Source organism: Mauremys reevesii, linkage group 9, assembly GCF_016161935.1.
Source record: "Mauremys reevesii isolate NIE-2019 linkage group 9, ASM1616193v1, whole genome shotgun sequence".
NCBI lineage: Eukaryota > Metazoa > Chordata > Testudines > Geoemydidae > Mauremys > Mauremys reevesii.
This window is the reverse complement of record NC_052631.1, coordinates 43,350,081-43,368,344: the sequence shown is the minus strand read 5'-3', so window position 1 is coordinate 43,368,344 and position 18,264 is coordinate 43,350,081. Positions and strand designations below refer to the sequence as shown.

At 41.7% G+C, this 18,264-nt stretch overlaps 1 protein-coding gene across 8 annotated transcripts in view; it reads right to left on the bottom strand.

Annotated features, from left to right (window-relative positions):
• LOC120371739 (glypican-5-like) overlaps nt 1–18,264 on the bottom strand; it is a 627,960-nt gene that overhangs the window by 210,510 nt on the left and 399,186 nt on the right. Inside the window, exon 8 of one of the 8 annotated variants that reach the window (XM_039487910.1) lies at nt 8,721–9,074. The exons of the other annotated variants lie outside the window; for them this stretch is intronic. Within the exon in view, the coding sequence (XP_039343844.1) occupies nt 9,063–9,074 (12 nt within the window). The 3' untranslated portion in view covers nt 8,721–9,062. Of the gene's footprint in view, nt 1–8,720; nt 9,075–18,264 lie in introns of those variants that run through there. 8 annotated transcript variants of the gene reach the window in all.

Below are 18,264 nucleotides of genomic sequence, written 5' to 3'. Positions count from 1 at the left end.
GTGTGGTGCACAACCTGTGATCAGATGCCACTCTTCAAGGCACTTGGCCTTGACAGGCAGAATTTCCAGGAAAGAGGCTAAAAACCTGGTAGCCCCAAAAGCAGCCAGACAAGTGTGGAGTGCAGGTATCAACAATCAGAGGTGCCTAAATCATTATAGTGGTAATCTGATCTCCACTTTAGACAGGAAAAGCAGACAGAGCACTGCTACTAGAAATTAGGGAGCACAGGGCCTGTAATTATCCTCCATGTGACAATATATGGAAACAACACATTTAATCAAATTAATTACAAAACCTTATGGAGGAAAGGTTGGAAAATCATCTGTAAATCTGTTTAATTGAAGGTAGCATTTTCCACTCCTGAATTTCATCTACCTAGCATAAAACACATAAGAACTACCCAAAACTCTTAGAATTTTTTGGTCCCTTGCGGGATTAGCGGTTGAAAAAAATGTCCTTCCCCTGTCTTCCAATCCAAATGCCTCTACCTCAGCTCCTTTTAGAATCTTCTCAGTCAGTTCCTGAATGAGCAGCTAGCAAGAGCTCCCCTAACACCCCCAACTGTCAATTTTCCAAAATCCACAGAATCTACAGGTATTCACCAATGGTGTGAAGAACTCTTCCGCCCCACCCCCCATTCTGAAAGCAACACACAGCAAAAGATAGTATGTTAACTTCTGAAGAGAGGTGGGTGGAAATCCTGTGCATGGAAATCTTCAAAAAAGATAAATGACAAGACGGCTATTATTTAGATATCTCCCCACTCCCAAGATATTTACTTCTGGAGAGGGGAAAACTTGAAGGACACTGTATAAAACAGAATTTAAAGAGTGCAATTCTATTGTGGAATAAACAGTGAAAAGAGTAAGCCAACAAAGAAAAATGGTCCTTCTGTGCTTAACCCCCCTCAAAACTTAGGTATCTAAAAACTTCTCAGAGACATGAAGGAACTAAACCTCAAGGACACAAAACCCTTTCACATCTGCCTCCCTGAAACGGTCATCCTGAACCAAGGACAAATTGAAGGAATAGGTGAATTTAGAAACCCTCATCCTGGAAATGTAGAGCAACACAAATACAGAGTGCTCAAACTCCTTGCCTGCAGACAGACAGTAAGCAGCATCAGTATTGAATAAAATACCACTAGGCCAATTATGATTCAATCCAAACCTCAGACTGACTATCTTGCCACTGTCTCAGAGTGAGAGCCAGGACATGGCCCTCATCTGCAGTCTGACAGGTAATGGACACAGGGAAAGACATTAGTCACAGCTCCTGATCCCTGAATGCCAACCCTCCCGCTCCAAAAGCTGGTGTCCAGTGAAAACATCTGGGTGAGCTTTTCCATGCCAGAGAGAATGTTTCATTCAAAGTTTGAAGAGAAGGGCATTGCTAGTCTGGACATGGGGAATGATAATCGGTTAGACAGGCCTCATCCATAGGAGGAATCCTTTACTTGAATTTCAGTTCAGAGAGTCCATCTGTCCCTTAAAATTCATGATGAAAATGCTGCTGTCAGGAGTAAATCCTCCATGTAGGAAGCTGATGCCATTGGTAATGAGGAGGATCAGGATAGTTTCATTTTATGGATGATCACCAAAATGTCAGTCCAACATGACAGATTGGGGGGGGCGGGGGGGGGCGGCGAAGACAAGTACCAATATGACAAGCACAGCAGAACAATCAGTTGCAATAGCTGAGAGAGGCAGATGGTTATCTCTGACAGATTCACAGCCTTTGAATCTGATGTCTACAAAAGCAATATGTGCAAATGGGAATGATGTTAATTATCCACCCAACCCCTCGCTCCCCATCACCACACAGAGCTTCAGTTGATAAGTTTTCTGAAGGACACTAAAATCTAGATAAAATGGGAATCACAATGATTAAAAGTACACTTTCAAGTCATTTTGTAATATTATTTTGCTCTTTAAGCCATACTCAGAACAGCATATGCAGGCCAAACAACTTGAGAAACATCACATCAAGAAGACTAACTGCAACCACAGAGCCCTGTGTGCACGGATACTGCAGAGCTACTTGGAGATAGGGACGGCAGAGAGTTCATGAAAATGAGTTCACCGAACCCTTTATTCCTCAGCTCACTGTCCCTTGCACCCTATGCTATTGCTCACTGATTATTCCTGTGTTGGGAAGTGGAAATGCAGAGTTTAAATCCACCACATTTCCTCTTCATTGGCGAATCACTGCTGTCTGCCTCCTTTTCAGCCTTGACTGCATTTTCCCCCACAGGAGCCACCCTGACAAGAGACCTCCCCTATCAGCTTCCATCTCTCCTGCAGCTCATCTCTGGGGTGCTCATGGCACGGTGGAGGAAACGTGTGAGTCACTGCAGTAACATACACTGATTTGCACAGGGAGATGAATTGAGCATCTGTCAAAGCATAGCCAGCTCCACTCGTGGATCAGAATACCTGAAGAGACAGAGTTTAGGTTGGAATAAGGGGCTAAGTGTGCATTAGCTCACCCAGCTTCTCCCGCTGCCAGACCCAGAGGTTTCAGCTCCCCTCAATGTGCAAAAGCAGAGTGCAGGCTGTGCAGCCTATGTAAATTAGTAGGGATGAGATCCTTACTCCAAATCCAGCTATTTCCACCACGTAAAGAGGCCCTAAGAGTCCCATATCCAGCTGGAGGAAGATCTCCCCAGCACAGACATGGTGGAATGCTATGCTAGCTCCCAAGGACCTCTTTGCAAACCTGGTGCAAGGGACAGGCAGTAAAAAGGGCTGGGATCGGGAGGGGCAGAGATGGAGTGGGCCATGGTACACATGCTGCAGAGGTTCCATACAGTGCTCTGGCCAGGGACGGCTCTAGGAATTTGGCCGCCCCAAGCACGGCGGCACGCCACAGGGGGCGCGCTGGCGGTCGCCGGTCCCACGGCTCCGGGGGACCTCTTGTAGACGTGTCTGCGGAGGGTCCGCTGGTTCCGCAGCTCCGGTGGAGCATCCGCAGGCATGCCTGCGGGAGGTCCACCAGATCCGCTCGTCCCGCGGCTCCGGTGGACCTCCCACAGGCATGTCTGCGGAAGGTCTGCCGGAGCCGCCTGCCACCCTCCCGACAAAATGCCGCCCCAAGCGCGCGCTTGGCGCACTGGGGTCTGGAGCCGGCCCTGGCTCTGGCCCATAGACAGCCTGGGGAAGTGGCCATAACATGGATGGGACCAGTGCTGCCAACTCAGCTCTGCTGGAGATGACACATGGTTATTAGCCTTTCCCAGGAGAAACCCCTCTCTGATTGACTGTCTTTCCTGTGTGTCACCTAGGGAAAAGCTAGGGTGTTCAGATGTCCCAGTTTTATAGGGACAGTCCCAATTTTGGGGGCTTTTTTTATATAGGCTCCTATTACAGCGCGCCCCCTGTGGCGTGCCGCCGTGCTTGGGGCGGCCAAATTCCTAGAGCCGCCCCTGGCCAGAGCACTGTATGGAACCTCTGCAGCATGTGTACCATGGCCCACTCCATCTCTGCCCCTCCCGATCCCAGCCCTATTACTCCCACCCCCTGTCCTGATTTTTCACATTTGCTGTCTGGTCACCCTAGGAAAAGCAGCCCATCAAGGCTGCTGCAGGAATCAGGTCCAGCTCTTCCCCCTCTCCTCAAAAGCCAGAGAAATTGTAGGGGAGGGCAGGGGAGAGGAAGTGATCAATATTATTTTCACAAGAGGGGAGGACGGCACAGAAAGAGCCCAGAGACTCCAGAGCTAAAAGCATGAGTTGCTACAGCTTGAACTAAAGAGGCAAAATTCTCTAGCTGGGGATATAACAGACTCATATCCCCTGTGGATGGAGCTCTCTCTCACACACACTCACACTGTTGCGCCAAGAACCTGAACCTGCCTTCTGAGAAACAGGTCTTTTGATTCTCTCATACCCTCTTACTCTTGTGCAAAGTGTGACATTTTGTAGGATATTGAAGTTAGCTTTTTATGGATCATTAAATTATTTCAATTATAGTTGCACCAATTTGTGCACACACTAAAAATATGAATGCACCAACATCATTGTTCTTAGCACAGCATTGGAAGTGTCACTAGATGATTAGAAGTAAAGAGAGCATAAAATAAAAAGTTATAGGTCATACAAAAATAAGAAGCAGCTTTTTTAAGGCATCAGTTAGATATTCAAAATCCAAAGGGACTTTCCCCTATCAAATTATAGTTATTTTAATGTATTACAGATCCAATTCTGGGCCTTCAAACTTAGTTTGTATCTTAAATTATTAGAACATTGCAGTGCTAAATTAAGACCTCTTATTGCAAACCATAATTATTCAGTTTTCCAAAATAAACTTAATATATTAGCTGTGCTTGAGTACCTCAGAACTGAATAGCCATTTGTCATCTTTTGCTTGGATTATTCAGTAATATATCAAATTACTACGCCAAAGGTAAATTCCACATGTGGTAGACATTTTGTAATTTTTCAGAATACTAAGTAATTGGAGGTGATTAGTAAAATTGAATGGAAAAAAATCCTTTAAAAAAAGTGTTCTAACCAATAATTGAGATACTCTTTATGATAAGAAAGTATAATATCATTTTGTATGGTTCATAAACATTCTAAATGAAGTCCAAAATTGGATTTTTATACTTAAAGAGCTTCATTTTTAAGCACCTCAGTTAAAATTCCTTTATCATGCTACATGACTCAACGTTACCTTTGAGACTAAAACTTCATGCAACAAAGCACCTTAATATTAAAGTTTTATTCAAGTCCCTGGCACAAATGGTCATTTTTATAGAGAATTTCAAAGAGGCTTCAACTCCACAAGGCACCGAGACCTCACTTTATGACTTCATCCAGGCCCAATTATATCGTCTAAGAAAGCCAACTCTAAAACTTTCCAATTACCATTCTGAAATCCATTTTATATGATTAGATTCTCCTATTTCAAATGCCACATCAAATATGGTCCTGCATCATTTTATTGCAGTGAAGCACAAATCATATTTCGCTATATTATCCAATCATTACATTGTTTGTCTGCCAGTTCACTCCCATAAACATGTCATTTTGAAAAACTCTACCAAGAGAGGCTCTTCTAAGAGATACCAGGAGGAACAAACAAAGTAAGGCACAGACTATTGAAATGACACTGTGAACACCCTTTGGTTATGTCTGCAAGTCTGAGATGGAATGGGACATATGGCTGCACCTGAAACACTATATGGTACCTATCAAAAGTCTATATTGGAATCTATTTGCTTCTGGACATTAAAAAGCTGCATTTAAACATAATCCATTTGAATTAGTTATTAGAAGAATGCTGATTGTATAGAGCAGGGATCGGCAACCTTTGGCCTGCAGCCCGCCAGAAATCAGCAATGCACATAAGTATGTGCATAATTTTAAATACTCGAATAGTCTCATTGGCTACTCACATGCTCATGGTTAGGCACATGTTTAAGTACCTTGCTGAATCAAGGCCTCAGTCAGAACCAAATAGGGGAACAGATTATGTTTCTGTGAATATATGAATAGTTTTGTGGGAACTGTTTGGATTTTTGGAGGAGACAAAAATCAGTTTCGATCACTTTCCTAACAAAAAAATCTTTCTGAAGAAATGTTAAAATTATACAATAGTGAAATTCCATCTGGAACAACTTGTGAAAAGCTCAGATTTCATACATAACTATTGACATTGGGTGAAATTCATTTTGTATAGAGGGTCAGCACTTAAAGGACGTTAGTGGGATTTAAATGGTGCATAGATCCATAGCACTGAGATGACTTTCATCCTATGTGAACATTGGCATTTTTGAATGGTTCTAAGGTGAAGTAGGGAAAGCTGCAATGAAAACCTAAAATCTCTGTAGATGAAGCAGCCCTGTTGTTACTGACTACCTCTCATTTTTTCATTTTAGCTATTAGTTTTGATGTAATGCAAAATCTACCAGTTTCTGGGCAAAATGATGTTCTGCATAATTTAAAGGGCACCCTTTGTTTCTGGATCCCTGTGCACTCAAACCCAAATAGTCGCCCTTCCCAAGACGACTGCACTGAGGGAACTTTTGACTTCAGATGCACATGAAAGGGCAAGACAAATAAATGCAGCATCATCCTATTTACATGCGTGCAACCCCAGGATGCAGAGTGGATTGTAGGTGTCACTAAACAGTCCATTGTAAACACCTGATATTTGCAGTGCTGGCAACAGGAAGGAACCATCAACTATAATAACCACAGAAGTGTTTTGGAAGCATGAGGCTAGGGCCTAAGTGTTTTCATAGAGACAGATCCCAAGCCCTCACGTGGTGTGCATCCTTGGGTCTCCACATACACCAGAGATAACCGGGATGTAATAAATGTAGGAACTTCCTGGATAGGGACTGGAGGTCTCTAATCACTGCTTAAGGCATGACTCTTTGTACTTATGTCCTCTCACTACATGGGGTCAGAAGTGAGTGGATCCCTCTTTCTAAATAAGGAGTGAAGGAAAGAAGAGAGACCCCCAGACTGCCAGAGTGGTGAGTGAGTGGGGTAGGTGGAAAATCAGGAAGGAGACCAGTGAAAGATGCTGCACTGAGACAGGGCTCTGCCTGCTGCAATGGAACCCGTAGCACCAATGTCTCTGTTAAAGAAGTTTGATTTTAACTCAGGCAGCTGGCCTTGCTGGATCCATACATCTGAGGATTCTGGATGCCTTCTGATTTAACAGAGAAAGCACAAGAATACCAGATACACACCTTGATACGTGCCACTGGTGATGCTCTGCTGACATCCTATATACTGTAACCCCACACTACTGAGGAAAAGACAGACTACTCCAAAGTGAAAGAGGCTTTTGATCCCATGTAATAGGCAGACAGAATATTATATATAAAAGGATCAAACTTAATCAGAGGTACAGGAACAAGGGGAAACAACTGAGACTATTATTACTGGAATGCACAGTTTTGCTGAACATTATAAATATGGAACGCTAAAAGAACTAGTAAGAGAGGGGACAGTTGTTGGCATAAGAGACACCAATTTTTCAGCACAGCATCAGTTACACCCAGATCTCACAGTAACAAAAGCTATAGGAAAAGTAAGACTGCAAGCAACCATAAGGCAACAGCAGTGTGACTTACATGCTAGCAGAATAAGGGAGACTGCATCAGATGATACCGACACAGTGAAGAGAATGTAACAGAAGCAGTCAGACAAAGTTTCCAACATAAGAACAGTGCACAACTAGAGAGTGGGAGACCAAACAACCTTAAAAGGAGGGAAGCTTGGAAAAGCTGTGGAAGATGTAGCAAGACACCAAGCCGCAGCTGGCACCAATGAAGAAGCAAAATGTAGGAAATGCCACAAAATGGGATATTTTGCAATAGCGTGCAGGCAGGGCCGGCTTTAGGAAGTGCGGGGCCCGATTCAAATAGTTGTGATGGGGCCATGGCAGGGATGACTCACCCGGCGGTGCTCCGGGTCTTCCGTGGCACTGAAGAACCCACCGCCAAAATGCTGCCGAAGACCCAGAGTGAGTGAAAGACCTGCCGCCGGAGCACTGCTGGGTGAGTAAAAACTAAAAAGGCACCTAAGTTAGGCGCTCTTCTTTAGGGCGCAGGGCCCTCTTGGGGAATCGGGGGAGTTGGCCTAAAGCAGGTCACCAAGAGTAGTGGAAACAGTCTAAGAGGGAGTGTTATCATCAGATAACAATGAGTCCATACTTCTAGGGACGTTAACCTCAACAGAACAGACAACACCTTGGTACACAAGCATGAATCTAATGGTAAAAAAACCCTAAATTTAAAACTAATATTAGGGCAGTGTAGTGGGGCAGTTGTCTCGCTCCTGAAAAAGGCTAGGCTGATTGGGGAAGCAGCCACAGCTGCGGCCACATCCGACCCTATAAAAGTGCTGTGAGCCAGGAGCTGAGGCAGTCTCTCTCTTGCTCTGGAGAGAGAAGTACCTGGCTGCCTGGGAGCTCAGTGTACCAGAAATAGAGCAGTGCTGGGGAAAGGGAGGAGGAGCTGGAGAGCTCTGGCCTGGCAACTCCCCAGGCTGCAGGCCTTGGGAAAGGCCAAAGCAGGTACTGGGGTTGCAGAGGTGCACCTCGGGGTTAGGTAGAGGCAGCTGGTCTGACCCCCTTACCAATGATGAGTGGCCTTTACAGACAGCAGTTTGCCCCAGTGAGTGGGGGCTAGATGACAACTGGCAGTAGTCACTGAAGCAAGGTGGGTGAGAGGGATGGGGGTTCCCCTGGGAGGGGAGACCTAGAGCAGGGGTACTGCAGAGGGCAGAACTCCAGGGTAAGGGACACTGGGGTCTGGGAGGGACACGGGGGCCTGAGGCAGGTGAACCACCGGCCAGCAGAGGGTGCTCCAAGCTGGAATTGACCTAATTCCCAGGACAACCAGCAGGAGGCGCCGCACCAGTGAGTCTCGCTTTGCTACAGGCAGCAATCGCTGAAACTCCAAAAAAAGATGTTCAGATTTGCAAAGATTTAATAAACTTCTACATGGAGCTAGTAACAATACATTGGATGTTTGTGGCCAGTTCCTTGGGAAACTGGAGAAAGGATGGAAAGTTCTTCAACAAATAATATATGTAATACAAGGACTGACAACTCCCCGAAGTACAGCTGCCAGTAATATAAGGACTTCACCTACTTGAGAGACTGGAATGCATTAATGGCAAAAAAACAAACTATACATGAGATATATGACCATGTCTTCACAGGGCTAGAAGAGCTGTCAGGGGAGAACAAAATAAAGTTGGTGCTATCGGTGACCCTCTTTGCTCTCACAGCCCTTGCTCTGGATTTGTGTGGACCTGACACAACTTAATAAAAGTGTGTGCAGAGAAAGACACATGTTTCCTGGAGCTGACTGGACATTAGCTCAATTATCAGAAGCCAAAGACCACTTAAAGTTACAGCAGGCTTCTAGCAAACCCTCCCTGCTAAAGAAGCTATACCATTAACTACATTCATCACACCATTTGGAAGATACTGTTTCAGTTGACTCCTATTCAGTACACCTTCAGCACCAGAACACTTTCCAAAAAGAATCTCTCACATCATGTCAGATTTGCCTGGCATCCTTGGCCGTGCAGATGTTATGCTGGTATCTGGTAGAAATACAAATGAACATGATGAGTGACCACATGCAGTTTAGATATGCTTCCAACAGACTGGCCTCACTTGGAAAGAGAAATGTGAATTTGTAAAGGAGCAGATAAAATCTGTAGGATACATAATTAGCAAACAAGGAATTCAGCTGGATGCAGACAAAGTCAAGGCATTACTCACTTTACAGAAACCCAAAGATGTTTCTGCTGTAAAAAGATTCTTGGGCATAACAAACCATTCTGGGAATTTTTCCAAAAGTTAGCTCATCTAAAAAAACCCTTATGAGATTTCCTTAGTGGTCACAATATATGGATCTGGGGTAGCTCACAACAACACACATTTAATAAAAAGAACTACTGACATCTCCACCTTTAAAACGCTCTTCAGGAAACTATCCAACAACAGTATCAGCAGATGCATCTTCATATGGTTTAGGAGCACTGTTCACAATAAAAGCAGCCAGAAGTAGACCAGAGATCTATTGCATTCATATCAAGAGGTCTCATAGAAACTAAACAGTGGTATGCTCAGGTGGGAAAATCAAGCTCTAGCAGTCACTTGGGTCTGTGAATGGCTCAGTGCATATCAGTTTGACTTGAATTTTAACACAGAAACAGAGCACAAGGCCTTAGTGGCACTATTGGGTTCAAAACCACAGGATGACCTTCCACCTAGGATTCACAGATTTAGACAACAGCTGATTTGATTTTCTTTCAACACTGAATGCATACTAGGGAAAGCACCTATAGCAACAGACACTCTGTCTAGATCCCCAGTTGAGCAGCTACCAATGGAAGAAGAAAAGATTTGAGAGAAAGATGTCAAAATCTACAATGACCTTGTTCTGGCAGCAATTCCAGCATCTGCCAGCTGAGTTCAGCAAATTAGAGACAACTGAAGGATGAGACAACTGAAGGATGAGACTTGCCAGAAACTGACTCTGCTTTGCCAAAGAGGGTGGAGTCAAAGGAGTCAACTTCCAACAGACCTGCTACCATATTGGCAGGACCAAAATGACCTTCATATGGCCAATGGCCTAATTCTGAAAGGATGATGCATTCTTATCCCTGCAGTTCTTCAGAAAGGGATGGTCTCCAAAATTCATGTGGGACAAATGCAGGGTATGAGCCCAACAAACTGTATGGTGGTCTGGTCTGAGTAGGCAAATTCAGACCTTAACCAGCTGCAACATATGTAACAAGGGAAAAACAAACAATCAATCAATCAATCACCAGGACCATTACTCTCTACAAAGCTACCTGACAGATCTTGACAGTGGGTAGTCACAGATTTCTTTTTCTGGAAAGGAAACACATACATCATCATAGTCCATTATTTCTTCAGGTATATTGACTTGGCTATATGTACACACACTTTGCTGGCAAAGGTCATCCAAAAACTAATGTCAGCATTTGCAAGACAAAGTTTCTGAAGTCCTTATATCCTTTATTTCAGCATAAGTTTTCGTGGGCTACAGATCACTTCTTGCATCCGAAAGCTTATGCTGAAATAAATGTGTTAGTCTCTAAGGTGCCACAAGTACTCCTGTTCTTTTTGCGGATACAGACTAATACGGCTACTACTCTGAAACCTGTCTTATAGGACAGTATTTGCTAAACTGACAGATGACACAAGTGCACTGGAGTGATTCTGTCTCTAAAAAACAGGAGGAATTGCTCCTACCATATAAGAATAACATGTGACTATTTCCTGAAGTGGAAATGAAAGACTGCAATGTTTGTTCCAGGTATTACTACTCTTCAAAATCAGGCTTTTCTTTTTGAAATCCAACGATAAGTAACTTTGATAAAAAACATGCAGATCAAGCACTCCTCTGATGCCTGCTCTTGGACCTTAGTTTCTTTTAGAGATTTTAGACTATGATATTAGGATGTCTATTTGAGTTTTTCTTGCACCTACATCATATGCTTTTTAAAAATAGACTTTCCGACAGAATTTGAACCAGATCCAGTTTGCATTTGGCAAAAGAAACAGAAGCTTTCGTATGAAGGATAAGACACACCCATTCAGAACCCAAAACAAAGGTTCAAAGTGAATTTCTACTTCACAGTCCTTGATACTGCTATTCACTCAGTTGACGAAAGATTTCAACAGATGCAGCAGCTAGAGACAGTATTTGGCTTTCTATATGATATCCACAGCTTGCAAAAGAAAACAGCAAAACAGATAAGAGAATTTTGTATAAAATGAGTCAGCATTGAGTCATGAAAATTCAGAAGACATTGATGCTACAGATTTGTGTAGTGAGCTTCAGGCTTTTTCAAGACGACTTAAGAAACATTTCATTCCTGAAAAAGTACTGAAGTTTGTTTGTGAAAATAAACTCAGACAGTTTTCCAAACATTTTTATAGCTCTACACATTCTTTTAACTTTGCCAGTTTCCGTAGCTAGTGGGGAATGTAGCTTCTCAAAATTAAAATTGATAAAAACATATATCTGCCTTCAACAATGGTGCAAGAGAGACTTGTTGGACTTGCCACAATGTCAAAAGAGCAAGAAATAGCTGGAAAACTGGATCTAAAAGAACTAGTGACTGAATTTTCAAAACTTAAAGCAAGAAAAGTCATGTTTTAAGAGCATAGAGTATTTTTTACTCTGAGTGTTTTGTAAATACAGGTTAAAGTTCATTGAAGAGTTTTCTTATTTCTTTCTATATTGGATGTGATGGTAATGGCAATTAAAGCAGGATAGTGTAATGGATGGTTTTGGATTTGTAATAATAAAAATTATAATTCATTTTTAATGCATTTTTATTTGAAATTAGACTGAAATATCATCTAGCTGTTGTGTAAAAATCTATTCTGAAAAATTCGTATCTTTATTTTATGTGATCTCAGAAACATTGGTTGGACAGACAGATGGATGGACAAACCGAATAATTAAGCCTCTATTTAAAAAAAATAAAAATAAAAATAAAAGCTTAAAAATATTAAAAGGAAAAAAGGGCAAAATGTTTCCCATTTTACCAAAAACCTCAGCCTAGATCTGCCTTTGGGGTTTGGGGGTGGGGGCACCGATTGCATGATTCGCCTCGTTGCTGGCAGCTAATCTAGGGCCACCCCTGCCCTAACCTTTAGTTACATAGAAAGGAAGTTAAAAGCAATATACATACTTAGAATTTCCTCTCTGTGGGACTACAAACTAAATGCAAACCTAGTCACTATTAAAGTGTCACTATTAAACCTAGTCACCAGAAGCACCTCGATTGCACAGGTCTTCCCAATCTCTTAACTCCTGGTTTCCTACCTGACTGGTAAAGCAGCAGGCAGGATAGTCTCTATTAGTGAGATGCTCATTGTCTCAACTTAAAACTTGCAAGGCATCCAGATACCATGATGATGGGCTTTGAATAAATAGTTTTAGTAATGCAATAATATCAGGAAAAGGGATCAGCACACATGACTATCACTGAAACCTCCTACTCCAGAGAGCTATATGGAAACCTATGGTTTTGATGTAGAGCTGTCAGTTTTTACAAACCATAATTATGGATCAATCCAAATCCTAATGAACCAGTGGAAAGACACCCATTAACTTCAGGGATAGACTGGGTCCCATAAACAGTGTTGAAACAACAGTTATGGGGCAAACCATCACTTCTTTTATATAAAAAAATCCTTCTTATAGTTTCCTTCTTCCTGGTATACAGTGCTTTGAAATTGCATAACAATCTGTAACAGTATATTTCTCAATCTACATAATCATTTTTTGTTCATTTCAAAGGAGACCAGATATTTTTGCTGAACAAAGCTGCTGGCTTTCCGTATTGCCTTCAGGAAAGGAGGTTCACAGATACACTTTTTGTTGAAATTCATTAACAATAAAATGAAGACAGGTCATTGTCATACAGCAAGCTCAATTGTTTAAAGTAGCTATAAGGGTCAGGGGAGACATACAGCAGCAGAAATCATAAATATAGATATCACAGTGATTAAAAATTTGACATGTTGGGTTTACCTGCCAGAGAATAAAGACACACCCTTCTGACATTAAAAGCCACAAAAAGGAGGATTCACTAAAGGAGGAATGCAACTCACAGTCAGCTGCTGCTCTACCTCTGAGGAGGGCTGGATGTGTAGCAGAGAACAATGATCAGGACCACTAGTTCTTATGAAAGGCCGAGATCTGCAGGAGGCCTGGGGCCAGTTCCTCATTCCTGAGGATCTACATCTCTCCATGTTCCCTCCATTGCAGGACCCCAGTAACACGGTCTCCTACCATTGTTGGGGCTCCCACCTGTAGCCGATGCATATCCTACCTGAGGTATGGAAAAATCCCAACTGGGAGTGTCAAAATTTGGTCTCTAAATGGACCATGTCATTTCATCTAGAAAATGTCCTTTTGAATGTTATAATTCTTGACGTCTGATTGGTGTGCCAAACCGGACAGTCTCTACGCAAAAGAATAAGTGGACACAAATCAGACATCAAGAATTATAACATTCAAAAACCAGTCTGAGAACACTTTAATCTCCCTGGTCACTCTATTACAGACTTCAAAGTCACAATACTCCAAGAAAAAAACTTCAAAAACAGAGTCCAACGAGAAACTGCAGAATTTGAATTAGTTTGCAAACTGGACACCATTAAATTAGGCTTGAATAAAGACTGGGAGTGGATGGGTCATTACACAAAGTAAAACCTATTTCCCCATGATAATTTTTTCCTACTACTGTTACTCACATCTTCTTCTCAACTGTTGGAAATGGGCCATCCTGATTATCACTACAAAATTTTTTTCCTCCTGAGGATAATAGCCCACCTTAACTGATTACTCTCATTATAGTTAGTATGGCAACACCCATTTTTTCATGTCCTCTGTGTGTGTACACACACAGATCTTCCTACTGTATTTTCCACTGCAAGCATCTGATGAAGTGGGTTTTAGCTCACGAAAGCTTATGCTCAAAATAAATTTGTTCCTCTCTCAGGGCATTTTAGAGACTAACATGACTACGTTGTATGGATAGGTCTCTATGTGGCCCCAACCCAATGTACGCATCAGGTTTCCTGGGATTTTATTTTCTTTTCCAACTGGAACACTAGAGTTAAATATAAGATGCTAAGTAACACTGATAGGTAAACAGTGAGTATTCTCATCTGAAATCTACAGGCATTACTGCTCATATATGGACAGTATTGTACAGTTAAGTGCCACCACTTAGCCTCAAGTCTGCCACATCAAGGTAGCACTGCTATGTAATACATTGCTTAACAGAGAAAGAGTGTTTAAAAAAATTCCTGTGGGGTAGTCAAAGGTGTCCAACAACAGAATGCAGGGCACTTTGTCTCAGCTTTGATTGACAGGGCAATGTAACAATACATTAGAAAAGCCAAAAGCAATGAAAACAAAGATGCCTCACTGAGAACTGTATATGACAGAAACGTGCTTGCTTTCACAAAGAAACCAAAGTGTGCTAAATTTCAGCTAGACTTTTTTTATACTGGGGTCAAACTGATGGTGGCATCTTTTCTGAAACAGACATGACAAGATCTGATTCCTCAAGTACGTGTTATGAAATATTAATTATACTTGTGAATGTATATTTCTTGAGAAATGGAAAATTACATGTGAACCTGGGGTCTTTGTCTCTGAGGGGGCTGGACTGCGTTAAGTATTGAGATGAATCTCTTCAAGTGGGTTATGAAAAAGGGTCATACATTATCTCAGGGCTGGGAGCATTAAGTTTCCATCCCATAAACAGAGAGATGTCTGACTCCCAGCATGGGGCGGGCGGGGAGAAACTGTCTATTGATATAATTAAAATGCACACTATAAAAACAAAACAGAAGGAGGAAGGGAGGAAAAGGGGAGGCAGAAATGACTATGCACAATTGATTAGGTAATTTGGTAACCTGCTTATTGGTTTATCTGGAGTGAGAGATCAGCCCTCATTACCCCCTGTGGTGGTAGTAGAAATGAGCACAGAAAGAATACACAGAAAAAGTCACATAATCTCTCTCAAGCTTCTTGATGTTATGACAACTTTAAAGAATAGATGTTAGATTTCATTAAGTCTGTCTTTAGCTCTCACTGGCAGTGTTTCCTGCTAGTATTTATGAAACTACCAGTGAGATTTGCATGCATATAGTTTCTGTATATTGTTTCCTCTATAGATTATATTTGGATCTGAAAGTGAGGTTTGTTGTCACCTTTAGTTTCTATGGGAGTAAATTCCACAATCTTCAGCCTGCTATGCAATTTCTACACTGATATGTAATAGAAAAAGTCTCAGAACACATATGCCGAGGTGGCCAATTTTATATGAGCCTGAAAATGTTGCATATACAGTACCTACATTTCAGTTAAGCACTAGGTAAGCTAATTTACTGAATTGTCCTGTACTTAACCTGATTTAATCCATTTTGAAGATTCAGCTATTGCTGGCTCACGCGACTTCTAACAAATCTTTCAGTGTCATTACTTCAATCTTTGCTAAAATTGTCTCATTTACAGTATATGCATTTCTTAGTTAACCTAAGTCCCATTGCCTTGCTGAATTAGGACCAGACTTTTGAATATTCACATCTTTTCCAGGCAACATTTACAATCTTTGTAGTCTCAGAAATGTCAGAGAACTTAGGTTATGTTTTATTACACAGGACAAGTGTGACAAAAAGAGTGGAGAGTTAAATTGGAGAGCATATAATCTTAGAGAATGCCTACAGTAAATGCTTTGTCAGTTTCCTAACATTCTCATCAACTTTCCAGTGTAATTGATCCTTTAGGATTTCTAACCTGAGTATCAATCAAAGTCTGTCGTGTTTGAACTTGGCAAATGTGTTATAGTGAAAAAATACATTAAAAATATCTAAGTATCACTATTTGCTGAAAAGTGGCTCTAAAAATAGGCATGTGGGATTTCATGTTATCATTTCTCAGTGAATCTCAGATCACATCAGCTTTGTTTACTAAAGAGTGGAAAACATGTTATTTCTCACTGCTGTGTCTTCAAAATCAATCTGGGGTTTCATCTGATCTGATGCTTGTGCATTATCAAGAGTAATAAGGATTTTGCAATTGTAACTCAATTAATAATTCTGTTGATATGTGATGCTGCTTCTATAACTGGAGTAAAGAGTATTAAAATATTATATGTCAGTGATGCAAATAATAGCAAGGGACGAACAGTATTAACTGAATGCAAAATTTAGTGAATTTTGGCTCCGAGAAGAATTTGTGAATCAGTTTTATTTGCAAATCTATTTGCTATTCAAAAGTATTAGGGGTGAAATAATGTGACTAATAATGTATTATCTTTGTTTGTTCTTAACTATATGAAATTTGCTCCACTTGAAGAAAATGGACAAGCTTCCCTTGATTTCAGTGCGGGCAGGATTTCACCCTACATGCGGGTTAGAAGTGAACAAGTTGTTCAGTACAGATTGTTTGTGAAGTACCAGCTGAGATATACCACCACAGCAGTTTTACAATGAGCCCAGCTTCTAGTCCTGAAACTAATACCAAACATGAAGGCTTTAGGAACCAAGAGGATATTAACACTGGCCTCCTCTTTAGCATTGGAGGTTAAAATCACTCCCCAAGGACTTACACAAAGGAATAATGATTTTACATCAAAGAGCCTCAGATGTTCAGAGTGGGAGAATTTAAAGCCAGAAGAGACCACTGTGATCATCTAGTGTGACCCCCCCACCCCTTGGACCCCGCTACATAACGCAGCCCACAGAACTTCCCTGAATGAATTTTTATTTCACCTAGAGCATATATTTTACAAAAAAAATCCTCTCTTGATTTAAACATTTCCACTTATGAAAAATCCACCACAACTCTTGGGTAGTAGTTCCAATGGTTGATTACCCTCATGGTTAAAAATTTGCACCTCAACACAGCAGAATCAGTGAGTCAGAGAGTTATAGACAGGCACCCAGACATTCTGCATGAACATGGACTTGTTGTGATACCGCACCCATGCAAATCTCTATGTGATGCTGTTTAGGTCAGGGACTTTAGCCCCTTAACTCTATTGGTGACTGTGGGCATCACTTGGTCAGCAGACTCCATCTACTTTCTCTTCCTCTATAGAGGCTAAAAGTCTCCTTCATTGTCCAGTATAGGTCTTACATGTCAGAGCTTATTCTCTCTCCCCTACATGATCCCTAACTGATCCTTCAGACACACAGCCTGCTTCTTTCACGCTCTTAAAATCCATGTCTCTCCCCTTTCCAGGGAGGGACTTGTGTTTCTACAGTTAAGCAATATCATTCAAACAGGTGCTCACTTAGCAGTGTCATTGTTTCAAATCACTCATGACAAAACACATTCCTCCTTCCCCCTTTACCCTCCGAACCCCATCCTTCTCCAGAATCCCTTCTGTAAAGAAAACCTGAAGTTACTACACACAGCAAGGTAGCAAATTCCATATAGTTAAGAACAAACAAAGATAATACATTATTTGTCACATTTTAAATTCCACCCTTTATATTGTCTGTGGAAAAAAATAAAAGAGAATTATTATTCTTTAAATTCAATTCACCTGTGTGACTGAGTGCACCCCTATATTCACACCCTACCATTGTAATAATCTTTGTACAAAATATGCCTTGTGAGGTATCATTTGAAAATGAGTAACTTGCTGATCAGTAATATCATGGGAAAATGTTAAGTGAAGTTATGAATTTGCCCTGAATGGTGTTGGTGACACATGTTCAAACCCACGTGGCCCTGATTAGGCAGGACTGGGCAAGCAGCTCCTAAACAAAGGAATGTATGTTTACCTCAATTCACATACAAGTTTTAAACAGGGTCCTGAAACAAGAGGGAAGACAGGAGACAAGAAAAATTCCACATTTGAGCAAAGAGCATGAAATCTCTTTCACAATCTCATGTCTCCAGTCTCACAGCAGAAAGGCACTTTATTTAGGGGTAATTCTCAGGAAAATATATTTCAAAGGGTTGGACAAAAGCACCTCAAGTATCTCTCCCTATGCACCTCTCTCTTTCCACCTAAGAAGAGAAAAGAAACAGCCTGTGGATTCTCTCTAGCTCCTGAGAGAGAAGGACCGGGCTGCCTGGGTGCTGAGAAGGGTACCTGAGGTGGAGCAGTGCTGGGGAAGGGCAGAGGGAGCTCCAGCCTAGTAAAACCCCAGGCTGCAGGCTTTGCTAGAGGGCCAAAAAGGATACTGGGGCTGCTGAGGGGCAGCCCAGAG